This window comes from Neofelis nebulosa, chromosome 10 (genome assembly GCF_028018385.1).
Source record: "Neofelis nebulosa isolate mNeoNeb1 chromosome 10, mNeoNeb1.pri, whole genome shotgun sequence".
Taxonomy (NCBI): Eukaryota; Metazoa; Chordata; class Mammalia; order Carnivora; family Felidae; genus Neofelis; species Neofelis nebulosa.
Genome location: NC_080791.1, coordinates 6,096,834 through 6,113,619, shown reverse-complemented (window position 1 = coordinate 6,113,619; position 16,786 = coordinate 6,096,834). Strand labels below are relative to the sequence as shown.

Sequence of the window (16,786 nt, the reverse complement as noted above, 5' to 3'; positions counted from 1 at the left end):
GTTGGGAACATCTTCAAATATTTTCTGATTGAGGAGTCTTGAAGTAGAGATGTAATGCTATTAGAATCCTACCTTTGGGGGCGCCTGGGTGGCTCAGTGCGTTGAGCGTCCAACTTCGGCTCAGGTCATGATCTCACGGTTTGTGAGTTTGGGCCCCACATTGGGTTCTGTGCTGACAGCTCAGAGCCTGGAGCCTGCTTTGGATTCTGTCTCCTCCCCACTTGTGCTCTGTCTCTCTGTCTCTCAAAAATAAATAAATGTGAAAAATTATATAAAAAAAAGAATCCTACCTTTGAATGCTGTGTTAGTTTATCACAGCACTCACCCTTCTAGCAACGCTGTCCCTTAGGTTTTAAGATAAATCCAGCCAGGTCAACTGTTCAGTCCTTTTATGGAATATGCTGTCACTTGTCTACCCAACAGTTGTCTTCCTGTTTATTTCTTGCTAACAGAAACCTAATTTTAGAGTTTATGCCATCAAGGTCTCTTGATCTCGGGGAGGATGGGCCTCATCCCAGCCCCATGGAATTAATGATGATTAGCCTAAAGCAGCCATGGAAATCCCACGCTAGTGATCGGTCAGAGGGTAAACATGTTTTTCTATTGCTACTGTAACACATAGGCACACATCTATTCACAGTTTTGTAGGCCCTAAGTTTGCGCTGGCTCACTTTGTTTCTCTGCTCTGAGTTTCATAAGCACAGAATCAAGGGGTCAGCTGGCTGGGCCCTGACTACAATGCTCTAGGAAGGATTTGCTTCCAAGCCTATACAGATTGTGGGTAGAATCCAGTTCCTTGTGGCTGTAGGACTAACGTCCCCATTTCCTTGCTGGCTACCAGCTGGGGGCTGGTTCTAGCTTACAGAAGCCTCTCTCTAGACGCTGCACACAGACTCTTACTTCTTGGAGACAGCAACAACATATCAAATCCTTCACACTTGAAATCTTTTTGATTTCTTCCACTTGAACTGTCTTGCTCTGGCTGGAATAGATGTTCTGTTGTTTAAGGAGTTGGGTGGTTATATTGGGCCCCTGGATACTCTATTTTAAAGTTTGCAAACTTTAATTATACCTGCATATTCACAGGTTCCAATGTTTAGAGTGTGGTTATCTTTGGGGGTCCATTATTCTTCCTACCGCAGTATGCAACTCATGTCTGCTCAAAGAAATAAGAGGGAGTCCATTGGGACTGAATGGACTCCATTTCCTGAATGAAAAAGACACAGACTCTGCTCCTTCTTTCCAGCTAGAGACACTAGTATGATGACAAGATATCTGGAGCAGCAGCAGCCACCTTGTAACCAGGAGACATCAAGAATGAGGATAAAAAGTGAACATACAAAGGATAGTGGAGTGGGAGTGTAGAAAGCACCTGGGTTCTTGATGACATTTTGGAACAGGAGAACCAGAACCAGTGATTGTTTTGGTCTGGATGGCTTGTCAGTTGAGGGAAAAAATACTTTTTAAGCAGTCTGCCTAGGTTTCTGTCACTGGCAACTAAAAGCAATTCTGAGTGATATGTTGCTCCTAGCCTTAATTCCCAGAGCTCTACTGTGGGACAGACTTCTGCTTTTCCATGCTTAAAATGTAGTAGTGACTAGCCTGATAAAATTCATTTATACACCAATTCATTATAAATGTCTTCAGTGGTGGTGCCAATATCAGCTTCACCTTGAGACTAGGGTCAGGATTACAGGGTCCAGGAGTCAGAAAACTATAACCCACGAGCCAAATCCTGCTGGCATAAGCCAGGGGAGTTAAGGAAGGTTTTTAGATTTTTAAAGCGTTGTTTAAAAGCAAACAAACAAAAAGGACAAACAAAGAATATGTGACCAGAGACCATGGGTGGCCACAAAGCAGAAAATATTTACTTTCTGGTTCTTTTACGGAAAAATGTTGCCACCCCTGCATCAGTCACTCAGAGAACAATAATAATCATGACGCTGAGATGAGGTTTACTAAGGAAAGAGTCATTAGGTCAGCATTTAAGGCCTTAGAGAAATTATTATAGATCACCATGTAAAGCTTTTGGCACAGGTAAGGATGAATTCTATCTTCAAATTAAATTTATTTTCAGCTCAACATTGATTGGATTTCTATTATTACAAGACTATGGAAGACCCTGGAGTTACATAATGAATACAACAGGGTCTTAGTGCAGCTGAAAACTGCTCCAGGGAGTCCTCTTCTCTGGGAGACACGATCCATGCAGTATTCCAAGCAAGAGATAAGGGCCAGTATAAAAAGGGTTGCATTCGGGGCGCCTGGGTGGCTCAGTCGGTTAAGCGTCCGACTTCGGCTCAGGTCACAATCTCACGTTCCGTGAGTTTGAGCCCCGCGTCGGGCTCTGGGCTGATGGCTCAGATCCTGAAGCCTGCTTCCGGTTCTGTGTCTCCCTCTCTCTCTGCCCCTCCCCCGTTCATGCTCTGTCTCTCTCTGTCTCAAAATAAATAAATGTTAAAAAAAAAAAAATTAAAAAAAAAAAGGGTTGCATGCAAAATTTAAAAAAATGTCTACTTATTTGAGAGAGAGAGAGAGAGAGTGAGCGTGAGCAGGGGAGGAGCAGAAGAGAGAGGGAGAGCGAGAATCCCAAGCAGGCTCCCTGCTGTTGGCACAGAGCCTAATGTGGGGCTCCATCCCATGAGCCATGAGATCATGACCTGACCACCCCATGACCTGATCATGACCGAAATCGAATTGGACACCTGACTGACTGAGCCACCCAAGAGCTCCTGCATGCATAATTTTATACGTATCCACCTCTTTCTAAGGATGTCAAGGTGTCATCCTTAGATGTCCATTGTCAAGGATGGACAGCAGGTAGTTAGAAATTTGTGTCTGTAACTTAAGGTCTGAAGGGTAGAAAAGGAACAAACAACCATCTAATGGCTACTTTACAGTAATTATTACATCAACCCCAAAAGGTGAATGCCATCTTGTAGTTTCTACTTCAGGTCATTCCCCAATGCCTGTGTTGTTTTTATTAAACCAAACTCCCTCCTACAAGGAAGTCAGGGGTGAAGATAAAAGATGAAGGAATGATTCACAAATCTTTCAAACTCTGGGGAAGTAGGGAAAGACTACAGAATAAGAGAAAAGCGTCAAATACACAACCTGAAGGATTGCTTGCATTTAATTGTGGAAAGATGAAGGCAAGCTAGCAAAAAACCCTGAAAACAAGTGATTGGAATGTGTAGAGACCTAAGAAAGAGAAGTTTCATGGAGGCTAAGAAGCTCAAAAGTTTTAAAAGCTTCAGCACATTCCAGCTGGGTGGATAAGCACATGAAACAATTGAACTTGGCCAACAGGAGATATTTTATGTTGTTGTTCAATTTGGGAGCCACTAGCCACATGCAGCTGTTTAAATTTTTTAAATGTTTATTTTTGAGAGACAGAGCATGAGTGGGGGGAGGGGCAGAGAGAGAGGGGGACACAGAATCTGAAGCAGGCTCCAGGCTCTAGGCTCTGAGCTGCCAGCACAGTGCCCCATGCGGGGCTCGAACTCATGAGTCCTGAAACCATGACCTGAGCAGAAGTTGAACGCTCAATCGAATGAGCCACCCAGGCAGCCCACAACTGTTAAAATTGAATCAAAACTCAATAAATATTTTATTTAATTATTTATTTATTGAGCACTTGAGCAGGGGAGGGGCAGAGAAAGAGGGAGAGAGAAAATCCTAAGCAGCCTCTGCCCTGTCAGCACAGAGCCTGAAATGGGGGGGTGGGGGCTGGAACCCATGAACTGTGAGATCATGACCTTGGCTGAAACCGAGAATTGGACGCTTAACTGACTGAGTCACCCAGGTGCCCCTCGAGAAAATTTTTTAAAACTAAAAATTCAGTTCTTCAGTTGTACTTAACTAGCCACACTCGAAATGCTCAAAAGCCACATACGGCTAGTGGCTACCATATCGGGCGCTTACAACATTGCCGTCATCACAAAGCCCTGCTGGAGTGTGTGTTTGAAAGCATCCAGTTGTGCAGAAGAACGCAATGGGGGAGACTGAAGAGGTTGTCCCTTATGCCCTCTTTGGTAGTGGCCGTGGTGAGGGTGACTTGACCTCTTCAGCTTGCACCTGGCCTCTTCACTTTTGCAACTGGGACTTCCCCTCACACTCTTTCCTGGACTGTTGCAGTGGCTGCCTTTCTGCCTCCCGACTTCTGTTCTTTCCTGCTTCTAACCTCCTCTCCGTGAAAACCCTTCCTCCGCTCAGCAACACTCTCGTTGGGGCCATGTTTCCCGGGCCGGTCCAACCTCAGCTTTCGCTGCCGCTCCACTGTGCTGGGGTGCGGATGGGGGCAGCACATCGGCGCTGCGGGAAGTGATTTCCTCCGGGCTCCTGGCTCCACTTCCTTCCCTGCGCTCACGCGGTTCCTAATACAATGCGGGCTGAATGGTGATCCGTGCAGTCGTGTCACACGGATAACACTGGAGCCGCAACAATGGCTAACCCTCATCCTCTCCTGTTAACACCTTTCTCTTTTCCATGCGCCAAGCCTGGGTCCTGGTTAACCGTTTGCTACCATGCTTTTTTTTTTTTTTTTTTTAAACCAGTGCAACAGCCTGTTAAATAGTCTACTTTAGTCCCTCGTCCCGCCTCCCAGCGGAAGCTCTGGTCCCAGACCCGCAGGACAGGATGGTTTCTGTGATCACAGAGCGTCTTCCCGGACTCGGGGCGGCCCCTCTTCCCTGCCCTGCCCCCGCCTCGGCGTTCTTCCACACGTCTTCCTGTCGCTGTGTGGTACTCACCAACCCCGGGCACGTTCGTGCATATTCCCTGTCCTCTCTGTGGCCCACGCGATGTCACCTTCCAGACCCCAGGGTCCTCGCCCGTCCCTCTTAGAAGATTCGGGAGGAAAGGTGCTCAAGGCCCAAGGAGTAGGGGGGACAGGGGGAAGCATCATTGAGGGACCGAGGGACACAACCGGCTTCGCAGTGCCCACCTGGGGAGCTATGCAAAGTAAGGAGCACTCCCAACCCTCACTATTCCCGAGAATAAGACAACCACACCTTGACTGTACCACACAGCCATTTACGGGCGGCGGATCTAGGCCGGGGGAGTGGCCGAGGCCCTCGGGGCGGCGAAGGGGATTGTGGGAGCGCTCCTCGCCGCCCCGCAGGCTCACGGGAAATGTAGTGCAGTTTCCTCCAACATGGCTGCGCCCAGGTGAGGGGATGCGCCTGTAGCCGCCGCCGCTTTCGGGGACAAACCGGTGAGGCTGGCGAAGGAGAGGGCGCCGGCGCGGTGAGAGCCCAACCTGGGCCGTGGCGGAGATGTGAGGCACTTGTCAGAGGCGGGAGGGGTGGCTGCAACCCCGCGTTGTCCTGTCGGCCTCTTCCGGTCTCCTCTGACCGCCTCACCCCGTGGGCCTCGGCACGGAGGGAGGGGAGGGGAGGGGTGGCCGGAGCGGGCCCCTGGGACGGTCCGTGGGCTGCGGCGTGTCTGTGCGTCGTCTGGTCGTGCCGCTGTGTGAGATGCACGTGTGTGTGTGCGCGCGGTGCGGATGCTCACGTGACTTCGGTGTCGCTCTTGGGTTTGCTGTGGGGTTGGGGACTGGCGGTCGCGGCCTGGGGAGTGTTCGTCTGGCGCGATTAGGGCTTGTCCGACCTGTGCGTTGAAAGAAGGGCATTGCTCGTGTGGTTGGGCGGCTCACACAGCTCGCTCTTCCTGTGCTCCAGTTCGAGCAATCCCGGAGGCCTTTTGGCCGTTGGTGGTGCCAGGCTCTGGTTTTGGTTGATTTCGTTTAACGGGCGTTTACGGATTCCCGCTGTCTGCCGGGCACTTTCTCCATGACCTCAAGTAGACAGCATTTTTCTGGGCGAGCCCATCACGCAGACGGGTAGTTGTGATACAATCTGAAAACTGCACCGATAGAGATACACTACGCATTAGTGAAACATTGAAGAGGGCCTCCAGACTCAGAATTCTGAGTGGCTTGGGAGGGAAGAAGGCAAGGTTAGGTAAATTTAGTGAGTATAGGCTTACTCAGTAAACGTTTATTGGGTGGTTGCTTGTTGCCAGATCCTGTTTTTTTGTTGTTGTTGTTTTTCTTTTTTTAAGTTTATTTTGAGACACAGAGAGAGGGACGAGTGGAGGAGGGACAGAGAGAGAGAGAGAGAGAGAGAGAGAGAGAGAGAGAGAGAGAGAGAGAAAGAATCCCAAGCAGGTTCCTCGCTGTCAGCACAGAGCCCCATGTGGGGCCGGGTCTCATGAACAGCGAGATCATGACTTGAGCCAAAATCAAGAGTGCACGCTGAACTGACTGAGCCAGCCAGGTGTCCCTAGATCCTAGGGACGAAATACAGACAAAATACAGACTTTTCTTATTTTATTTATTTTATTTTCTGTTAAGTTAGAGGAAGAAGAGAGGAAATTAATGAGTAGTTGTTCTTCAAAGTAAGAAAATACAGAGTAGGTGTTCTTCAAAGAATTAAAACAGTGAAATGACAACCATTTACAATTTCAGGGGCACCTGGGTGGCTCAGTCATTTAAGCATCTGACTCTTGGTTTCGTCTCAGGTCATGATCTTGTGAGTTGGAGCCCCTCATCAGGCTGGCTGCTTGAGATCTCTGTGTCTCTCTGCCCCTCCACCACTCAGTTTCTCTCTCAAAAATAAACATTATATAAATTTAATTTCAGGGCACCTGGGTGGCTCAGTTAAGCCTCCTACTCTTGATTTTGGCTCAGGTCAGGATCTCACAGTGGTGAGACTGAGCCCTGAGTTGGACTCTGTGCTGGGAATGCAACGTACTTAAGGTTCTCTTTCTCTCCCTCTATTCCTCCTGTCTCCACTCACCCTTACATTCACTCTTTCAAAAAAAGGTTTTTAATTTTCTTTTTTATTAAAAAAATTTTTTTTAATGTCTATTTCTTTTTGAGAGAGAGACAGAGTGCAAGCAGGGGAGGGGCAGAGAGAGAGGGAAACACAGAACCTGAAGCAGGCTCCAGGCTCTGAGCTGTCAGCTCAGACACAGGGCTTGAACCGACAAGTTGTGAGATCATGACCTGAGCCAAAGTCCCACACTTAACCGACTGAGCCACCTGGGTGTCCCTTTAATTTTCTTTTTCAATAGGCAATGCAATTTGAATAGCTGCTAAATTCAAAAGTTATGAAAGAAGAAAGCTCCCTCTCATTCCTGTACCCATCTACCCATTTCCCCTTCCTGGAGGCAACCCTTATCACTAATCTTGTATGTTCTGGAGATTTGTGTGTGCAGCCTATATACCTGTGCTGTAATTTATAAACATTTGATAGGAATTTGCCTACAAGCACAGGAGCATTCTTCTTTCTTTCCTTCTCTCTCCCTCCCTCCCTCCCTCCCTGTCTTTCTTTCTTTCTTTCTTTCTTTCTTTCTTTCTTTCTTTCTTTCTTTCCTTCCTTCCTTCCTTCCTTCCTTCCTTCCTTCCTTCCTTCCTTCCTTCCTTCCTTCCTTAATGTTTTTATTTTTGAGAGAGAGCCAGAGCGCGAGTCAGAGATGGACAGAGAGAGAGAGACACACACACAGAAGCAGAATCTGAAGCAGGCTCCAGGCTCTGAGCTGTAAGCACAGAGCCCGACATAGGGCTTGAACTCACAAAGCATGAGATCATGACCTGATTCAAAGTCCGATGCTTAACTGACTGAGCCACCCACATGCCACCAGGAGCATTTTTCTATATTTCTTTGGTTAATTAATAGGCACCCCGTTGTTCAAGGAGGATGACACATACTGCTATTACCACTTAGGGGGATATCCAATAGGATATGTCGGAGTTCAGCTTACTAGCAGAGTCTGTGTGATCTCCAAACTCTTGTATCCTACAGAGAGTGTGCTTTACACTTTGATTAGACTGGACTCACCATGGCTAGTAGGCTATCTGGTAAATCGTGATCTCACTCCCGTCACACTCCCACAACATGGCAAGCAGCATCCAAACCTTTGTGCAGTGGTAGAAATTTCTTGGTGAGGGAAGTGGGTTTTTTAGAAAGAGGGCACCTCCAGACCTCAGCAGCTGCTAGCAGCCTGCTCCTGGTTGAGGTGACTCAGACCTGCTGGGCCAGCGCATTGCCACGTCACTGTAACGGGAAGAAACGAGCCTCCGTGGCTACCTGGATTTGTCTTTCTTCACGTGTAATAAGGTTGTTTGAGGGAGGAAGGGAAAGAGGATGACAGAGTGTGGTCATGAGGCTCCATCTGCTGGCACTGGGCTCTTAGTGTCATACTTTTACGAACACGTATCCAGCATCTTTTCTTTCTCATTTCTTTCACTTTGCAGTCTTTGCTCATGTGGCATGTTAAGAAAAAAAAAATCTTAATGCGTTCATCCCTTGTTTTCCATTTCACACTGCAAAAATGCCGTTCCAAAGATCATGATCTTGGGATAGAATGACAATGAGATAGTTCTTTGAGGGCCCTCAGCTTTCCTTTGTCTTCTTAAACCATTCTGATCTGGCTCTTCTGGAAGTCTCCAAATAATTATTAATAGGCGTATTTAATCCTTTTAAGAAATTTGTGACATAGTGTCAGAGATTAACACAGCCAGACACTAGTTAAAGTGGTGAAAACAGATTTTAATTAGTAACTACTGACAGTAGGAGAAAGAGCTCAGCTCCGTTCCAGTTTGTGAGAAATGATTCGGATGTTTTAAAGGGAGACTAGGAAGGGAGAGCAGAGCAGGGACTCCATAGGGCCAGAGAAGAATTACAAAGGATTGGTCCGTGCAAATGCAGTATCAGCCAGCCGTGTTTGCTGCTAGCAGTTATCAACGTTAGGATTCTGTCCTACTGTGGACACTGGGACAGAGGCCCCATCCTTCCCGATGACTACATTCCAAAGGAATGGCCCTTAGGTCCTTGAAAGCAACACTTCTGAGCAGCAAGAGATACATATTCCAACTGTAGTTCCCTTTCAATAAATACTTTAAGAAGGGGAGGCCAGGGGTCTGTTGACAGGTGTTGCTGGAACAAATGGCACACTTTCCTGGCAGCATTTTTAGTTTTCTCAGGCAGGCTTTTAATGGGGGTGCTGGGGACATCCTGGCTTTATGCTGCTGGAAGCCATAGAAGAGTGTGGTCAGATTTTTTAGTGCAGGGTTTAGGTGGAGTTACGTGCCAGGAACAGGCACTGTTATCCCCATTTTACAGGTGGGGAGCCTAAGCACAGAAATGAATAACTCACCCAGGATCATACTGCTAATAAGTGGTAGAGTGGAGATTTGAGTGGACAACCGGGACCCCTGAACACTGTGTTACACTGCCCCTTAGCAGTGACAGAGGCTCCGGGGAGGCCATGTAATCCTGGTCCTCAAAGCGCGCATAGTCCCGTGGAAGGGACCAGGTGCTGGAAACAGATCATTGTAATTCGTGCAGTTTTAAAAATACCCATTCAGCTGTCCTCTGCCTGTGTGTCGAGGACACCAAAAGCTTTCTCTCTCACCTGGTTTCTTCTCCTTTTAGCCACTTCACACTGTCACCCGCCAGCCAGGCACCGCAACTCCGTACCTCGCCACGACCTCACACACGTTCTGTCCTAAATCCTACCCACTACTGTCTCGTCCTGACCTTCTTCTGACGTTTGGAGTCAGTCCGGTGTCCGAGTGCCATCACCAGCCTGAGACCCTGCCGTGTTAGTGAGTGATCTGTGTTTCCTCTTTCCCTCACGTCTGGGGAGTCACCAGGCCCTCCTGATCGTACTAGAACTTTCCCCGTGTCCTCCCCTGTCCCTGTTTCCTTTCTTCTTTCTTCCCTCCTTTCCTTTCTTCTTCTTCTTTCCTTTCTTCTTCCTCCACCCCAATCCTCCTGTCGCTTTCCACTTGGTGGGCTGGATTATCGAAGGTCCTCTTGCCTCCCCCTCCCCTATTGCGCTGTGCAGCCTGCCTGTTGTCGCGGCCTTCCCTCTCTCACGCGCACTCCGTGTGCCAGGTAAGCTCCTTCCTGGCTGTTGTTTCAGCTGACTCATTTTCTCTCTAGACGTAAAGATGGCTAATTAGAGTTTGGGCTGTTTATGAGCTGTTTTGGAGTATGATTTTATTTAACTTCCTACATTTATGTTGTTTGCTAACTTTGGAGGCTTTCAAGTGGGTGACGAGTGGGATCAGCGGATCAGCCAGCATTCCCTGCTCTAAAATTTTGCCTACCTCTCACTGCCTTTGCCAGATGCATCCAATTCTGTGTTGAGCTTCTGTTGTCTCGCTCGATAACCTCCTTCCAAATGGCTCTGTGTTCCTCCTGTCCTTCAGCGCTCAGCTCAAGTCGGCTTCTGATTTGAAGTTCCCCCAGATTTTTCCAGTTAACGTCAATCTTATTTTTCTTCTAATTCACGGCACATCTGAAGACTGTACGGCTAACAATTATAGAAAGATGTGTCATTCTTTCATTGCTTAGCGTCTGTGTGTTTTCCTCAGCTACGTGTAAGCTGCCTGTTATAGTTGTGGGCTGCACGCGCTGAGACCGCCCGTAGGCACGTGTGTATTTGCCCATCATCATCCGTTTATCCCTTCCACACATTTTCCTTGAGCACCTGCTCTCTTGGGGTTTACCTCCTGAGGGGGGAATGAAGCCAACAAAGGAATCATCACAACTTATGTTAAATTCTGTGACTGAAATAAGTAGGCTACTGTAATAAAGCATGATGTAGGGTCCTGATTTGGTTCGTGTGGAGGCCTTTTTGGGAAAGTGCTCGGTAACGACTTGCTGACTGGCATATTTTAGTAGAAGGCAAACACAGTTCTAGGGGCTCTTATGTCTGTATTTAAAAACTATAGAATTATATAACATGTACTGCTTAAAAATAAAATATACCTGAACCTCCATGTAACTTAAGAAAGACCTTGATGCTTTGTATGTGCCTTTTATATCACCTTCCTCTCCTCCCCCGCAGAAATAACTTTTCTCCTGCATTTTCTGTTTATTATTTCTTTGCTTTTCCTTGCATTTTGCTATGTATGTATTTCTAAACAATATATGGCTTACTTTTGGGTTTTGAAGGTATGTCAGTAGAATCCTACTATATATTCTGTGAATTTTTTTGTTTCGTTTGTTTCTTTTTTTTTTTTTTTCTTCTCTCCTAACGTTATGTTTGTGAAATTTGTCTGTGGCACATTTTACCTAGGCCTTCATAAGTAAGGGGATATATACCAGTGGGTGATAGAGTGCATTTAATAGAGCTAAAGCATTGGAAAGTTTTGTAGAACCTCCAGAGATACTCTTAGATGTCCTTGCTTCTTTGTTACCTTCTTAAATATGTCTTTGTTGTCCAGGCATCTGTTTGTTTTCACTTCTCTTGGTTGGTGAAAAGTAAAGTAAACATTTTTAAAAATTGTCACATAGAAGTATCTATAAACTATAGAATATACGAATAGCATCATTAGAATTCCCTTTGGGATTCTTAAGGTTGACATTTTGTATCTTTTTTTTTTTTTTTTTTAGTACTGCCATGGACAGCAACCATCAAAGTAATTACAAACTGAATAAAACTGAGAAGAAGTTCTTAAGGAAACAGATTAAAGCCAGGCATACTTTGCTGAGACATGAAGGCATTGAGACAGTATCGTATGCCACCCAGGTGACCTAAAACTATTATTTGAATGTAAACGTATTGCCATGTTACTGTTACAGTAATATTCATTAGTAATTGCTCAGAGAAGGTGGCTATGATTGTTCAGTCATGTGATACATCTCTACCAAATGTGCATACGGTAGTACCTGCTAACCCTGGATTTGGGGACATACTTTGAATTTCCATTGATTGTGTTGGTTGAATTATGGGTGCATATTAATGATACACTGTATATATACACTGTATAACTGTTTATGGTTCACAGAGTGTCATTACATTCATTATTATATTTAATTCCTTAAGAATTCTTACATGATAGTTGAGAAAACTAAGGTTCTGAGAGGTTGTGATGCATCTTTTGATATAGTGTGGCTGAACAGGAAACTAGAGCTAGGTCTTTTGTAACCTAATTCAGTCTTCTCCCCTTTATGCCTGACTTCATTTTTGTTATAAAGTATTTTGATCATATGCTATAAAACATTTTTAACTTATTAGACCTTATTTACAAAGCCTTTTCATTTTCCGATGACCATAATTCAATCATATCCATATCCATATATATATGGGACTATGAGACGTCTTGGACTGTGGGTTAAGAAGAACTTACTTTAACTCTTAGCTTCTCCTCTTACTTGGACACGGGCAGTGCCTCTGATCTCAGCTCTCTTCATTTGTAAAGACCTGTTCCTGCATCCTTTTTATTCTGTTGGATTGTTAGATGCTAAAGGGAACATGTATGTGATGGTACTTACTAGTCATTAAAATTCCATGTGAATATCACGTATCTTTTCTGGTTGTAAAGAGTAGGAAGGAAGCTCAGCCGTCATGTAACTGAAAGCAGGAGAGAGACATGTCTTTGAGAAGATGAAGCTGGGATTAAAACTTGGTTTCTTGACTCTCAGACCAGTTCTCCTCCTTTACGTCATGATCACGCTGTGTCCTGTGACGAGTTAAGGTTGACAAATGAGTGCTCTGTTGAGGGGCATTTAAATTAGCGAGGAAAAGGCCCATGCTTAGATTTCATTAAGCACCATATCAGTGACTTCAGAGAATTAAACTAAAATCCTGTAAAGAGGATAAAATGCATAACATTACAAGTGGTTTGCCTGCACACACTTTACTGTCTGTGCCAAGAGCCACCGAGGCTGTGGGACGCTCGGAAGATGAAGCTGTCTTGCTCTCGTCTCATCGCCTCCCAAGTGCGACTTGCTTTCTTTTCCTTCCGGGGTCGTGAAGAGAAGTGGTAAGGAAAGAAATGGGTTAAGTTTCTTTCCTGCCTTGGAGGCTTGTTTCTAGTAGATTGTTTTCTTAGGATCTCTAGAAGCTTTAATCCCACATTTACGGCTTCCAAAATGTGTTCTTATTTGGGCTTGCTTATTTTTTCTCCACAGTATTTTTTATTTTTATTTTTTTAATATTTATTTATTTTTGGGAGACAGAGAGACAGAGTGCAAGCAGGGGAGGGGCAGAGAGAGAGGGAGACACAGAATCTGAAACAGGCTCCAGGCTCCGAGCTGTCAGCACAGGGCCCGACGCAGGGCTCGAACTCACGGACTGCGAGATCATGACCTGAGCCAAAGTTGGTTGCTTAACCGACTGAGCCACCCAGGCGCCCCAGAAGAATGTTTTTTAAGGGGTGCTGTGATTATAAGAGGTGCTGGGCCATAAGCATCAGAATAAAAACAGGAAGCTTCTCCCCCCCGCCCCCCACTCCCACCCCCCCAAACAAATCCCTGAAATAAAGTTTAACGCAGGACTGCAAATAACAGGCAGGAATCATGAAGCTTACTAAGGAAAAAGTTTTAATTGTAAAATGACTGAATTACTCAGACACAGAGGAAAATTTTCCTGTTTATGTTCAGTAGAAGCTGTGGTTGATTTTTCCTTGAGTCGGTACCTTTACTTCAGTGTTTAGTAAACATTGTAGCATGGTTATGTCAAAAGTGTGGATTCTGGAAAATGACAGAAGTATAGGTTGGGAACACAACTCCCCCCTAATCACTATCTTAACCTAGTTTTTCATCTCTTCAATTTCTTCCTTTGTGAAGCGGGGTTAACATTAACCACCTTGTAGGCTTATTGTGAAGCTTATGTTAACGAGGATTAAGTGGGTAAAAGCATCCATGGTGTAAGGTCTGGCAAAAAGTATTATGTAACTTCTTATTCCTTCTCTACCTCCTTTCTCTTTCATTGTGTTAAACTTATAAACAGTAATAAATGTTATTTTAATTTGTATGGCCATTAAAAAAGGAATATTTTGGGGGCGCCTGGGTGGCGCAGTCGGTTAAGCGTCCGACTTCAGCCAGGTCACGATCTCGCGGTCCGTGAGTTCGAGCCCCGCGTCAGGCTCTGGGCTGATGGCTCGGAGCCTGGAGCCTGCTTCCGATTCTGTGTCTCCCTCTCTCTCTGCCCCTCCCCCGTTCATGCTCTGTCTCTCTCTGTCCCCAAAATAAATAAAAAAAAAAAAAAAAAAAAAAAAAAAAAAAGGAATATTTTGCTGAAAGGGCTATTTAAAAATCATCTATTTACACATAGGTGTACTTTTTAATCCTCAGTGTTTAATAAACTGTTTTACATACTGTGTATGAAATTAGAAAACCAAATAACCGCCATAAGGAGACCTTTTTTTCCATCTTAATTACACCTTTGTAGAAATCTAATTTAAAAATAGTGTTATTTTTATTTGAAAATAAAATTTCAAATCTTATTTGAAAATAAATGGGTTGATACTAATTGCTCCTGTTTTTTGTTTTTGTTTGTGTGTGTGTGTGTGTGTGTGTGTGTGCGCGTGTGTGTGTTTCAAAGAGCCTGGTTGTGGCCAATGGTGGATTGGGTAATGGTGTGAGTAGGAACCAGCTGCTCCCAGTGTTAGAGACGTGTGGACCAGTAGATGCTCTCTTAATGCCTCCTAACAAGCCCTACTCATTCGTGAGCTACAAAACTGCAGAAGAATCCAAGAAAGCCTACGTCACCCTCAACGGAAAGGAAATAGTGGATGATTTAGGACAAAAGATCATTCTGTACTTCAATTTTGTGGAAAAAGGTATTAGCATATGGGCATCTTTTAAAACATAGTTGTTGCTTTTGGGTGAGTTTTCTTTTCATACCTAAGTGAGGAGGTGTGGTTTTTGTGAAACCAAACAGGACATTAGTTAAGTGCCCCCTCTTTCTTTTCAAACCCTCTTTACGCACCTAGTTTGTTCCAGGCATGGGGTAAGTAGCTGAAGGGACGTGAATTAGACATAGCCTCCCTTTAAGGAGCTGGGCCTACCAGCCCAACAGTGTGTGAATTATGTATGTCACGTAGTTTGGAATCCTGCTGTGTTTTTCAAAATTTAATGGTGAGGATTCAGATTACCAGTTTTGCAATCTACCCAGAAGCTTTCAGTTTATCACTTTAGAATTAATTGTGATCCAGATGACTGTGTGCCAGACTTCCATTTACGGAGGCTGCCCTTTAGCCGCCAGACCCCTAAAGCTTTATAGTGGCAGCATCCAGTAGAACTCGCTGTGATGATGCAAATGTTCAGACGTTCATACTGGCACTGTCCAACATGATTGTGGGATTGAGGAACTGATTTTTAAATTTAATTTTATGTAAGGTAACTAATTTAAATAAAAGCTTTATAGGCTGATTTACAAAACTGCTAGGGAGATTATTATGTCTCTTCACCCTTGTCCCATGGAAATGAGATGAACTTTTTGACTTAGACATCTGATCTCCTATTAAATTCACTTGCCATCTCTTTTTTTTTTTTTTTAAGTTTATTTATTTATTTTGAGAGAGGGAGAGAGTACAAGCAGGGGAGGGCCAGAGAGAGACGGAGAGAGAGAGAATCCCAAGCAGGCTTCACACTGCAGCGAGGAGCCCGACGTGGGGCTCGATCTCACGAACCATGAGATCATGACCTGAGCTGAAACCAAGAATTGGACACTTACATTATTGAGCCACCCATGTGCCCCTAACTTGTCACCTCTTCAGACAATGTCATGTTTTGTTCAGGTATCCTGGGGACTGGTAGGTGAGCATAATCTGACCAAATTTATGTGTTGGTAAAGTAAGACTCAAAGGAAACTTTTTAAAACTTTTTAAAGATATATTTTAGGTGTTATAATTTTCAGTATCTGTATGTGTTTAATTTAAAATCTGGCTTAAGCTTTGCAGATTAAAAAAAACCATATATCTAGTATGTGTTTATGATTGGCTTTTGAAAACTGAATGGTTTGGGAGTAAGTTTTAATTAGAAAATACTGTCTTTGGGTTTTCTCCTAGTCAGTATGTTGAACACCCTGTAAGAAATTGCCCAAAGTGAGTTCTAGAGTGTTCTTTATTTGAAATCCCATGTTAGATACAGATGTACTTTCAAGACTGTTGTTATCATGTTTATAACCTTGGAAAAAATTCTTTTTAAAACATTTTTTTTTTAAGTTTATTTATTTTGAGAGAGAGTATGAGCAGGAGAGGGGCAAAGGGGGAGAGGAGAGAGAGAATGCCAAGCAGGCTCCATGCTGTCAGCGGAGAGCCTGATGTGGGGCTTGAACTCGTGAACGGTGAGATCATGACCTGAACCCAAATGAAGAGTTGGGCACTTAACCGAATGAGCCACCCAGGTGCCCCCACCTTGGAGATAATTCTTGGTAGAAATGAATAGACAATAGAGTTGTGTCACAGATGTTCTGATAATCACCACCAGAGAGCCACTGAATAACAAATACAAGGGGTATTTTTAATCTTTTTGTAAATCTATTTTTAGAAAACTAAGTATGAATTTCTTGTACTATAAATTGCCTATCTTTTTTTTTTTTTAATTTTTTTTCAACGTTTTTTATTTATTTTTGGGACAGAGAGAGACAGAGCATGAACGGGGGAGGGGCAGAGAGAGAGGGAGACACAGAATCGGAAGCAGGCTCCAGGCTCTGAGCCATCAGCCCCAGAGCCTGACGCGGGGCTCGAACTCACGGACCGCGAGATCGTGACCTGGCTGAAGTCGGACGCTTAACCGACTGCGCCATCCAGGCGCCCCTAAATTGCCTATCTTTAAGGAATTTTCCCCAAGTGTTTCTTACATAATTTAAACAAATAATATAATGGCTGACATACGGTAAACACTTTGGTAAATATTTATCAGGTTATTCACTATTTGTATTTCTGAAATAGTAATAAAATCTAGTAGACATTTATATTATTGTTGTGAATTTTTATATTACATGATTCAAAGATGAAAACTCTTCAGCAGAAAAGCTT

General features: G+C 44.5%; 1 protein-coding gene across 16 annotated transcripts in view; it reads left to right on the top strand.

The window, feature by feature from the left end:
- ALKBH8 (alkB homolog 8, tRNA methyltransferase) overlaps positions 1-16,786 on the top strand; it is a 78,507-nt gene that overhangs the window by 8,742 nt on the left and 52,979 nt on the right. Inside the window, exons 1-4 of one of the 16 annotated variants that reach the window (XM_058686640.1) lie at positions 1,931-2,037; positions 9,441-9,609; positions 11,412-11,547; positions 14,347-14,584. In XM_058686640.1, the coding sequence (XP_058542623.1) occupies positions 11,419-11,547; positions 14,347-14,584 (367 nt within the window). In that variant the 5' untranslated portion in view covers positions 1,931-2,037; positions 9,441-9,609; positions 11,412-11,418. Of the gene's footprint in view, positions 1-1,930; positions 2,038-5,107; positions 5,279-9,440; positions 9,614-11,411; positions 11,548-14,346; positions 14,585-16,786 lie in introns of those variants that run through there. The other 15 variants (XM_058686639.1, XM_058686633.1, XM_058686642.1 and 12 more) reach the window with 15 other exon arrangements.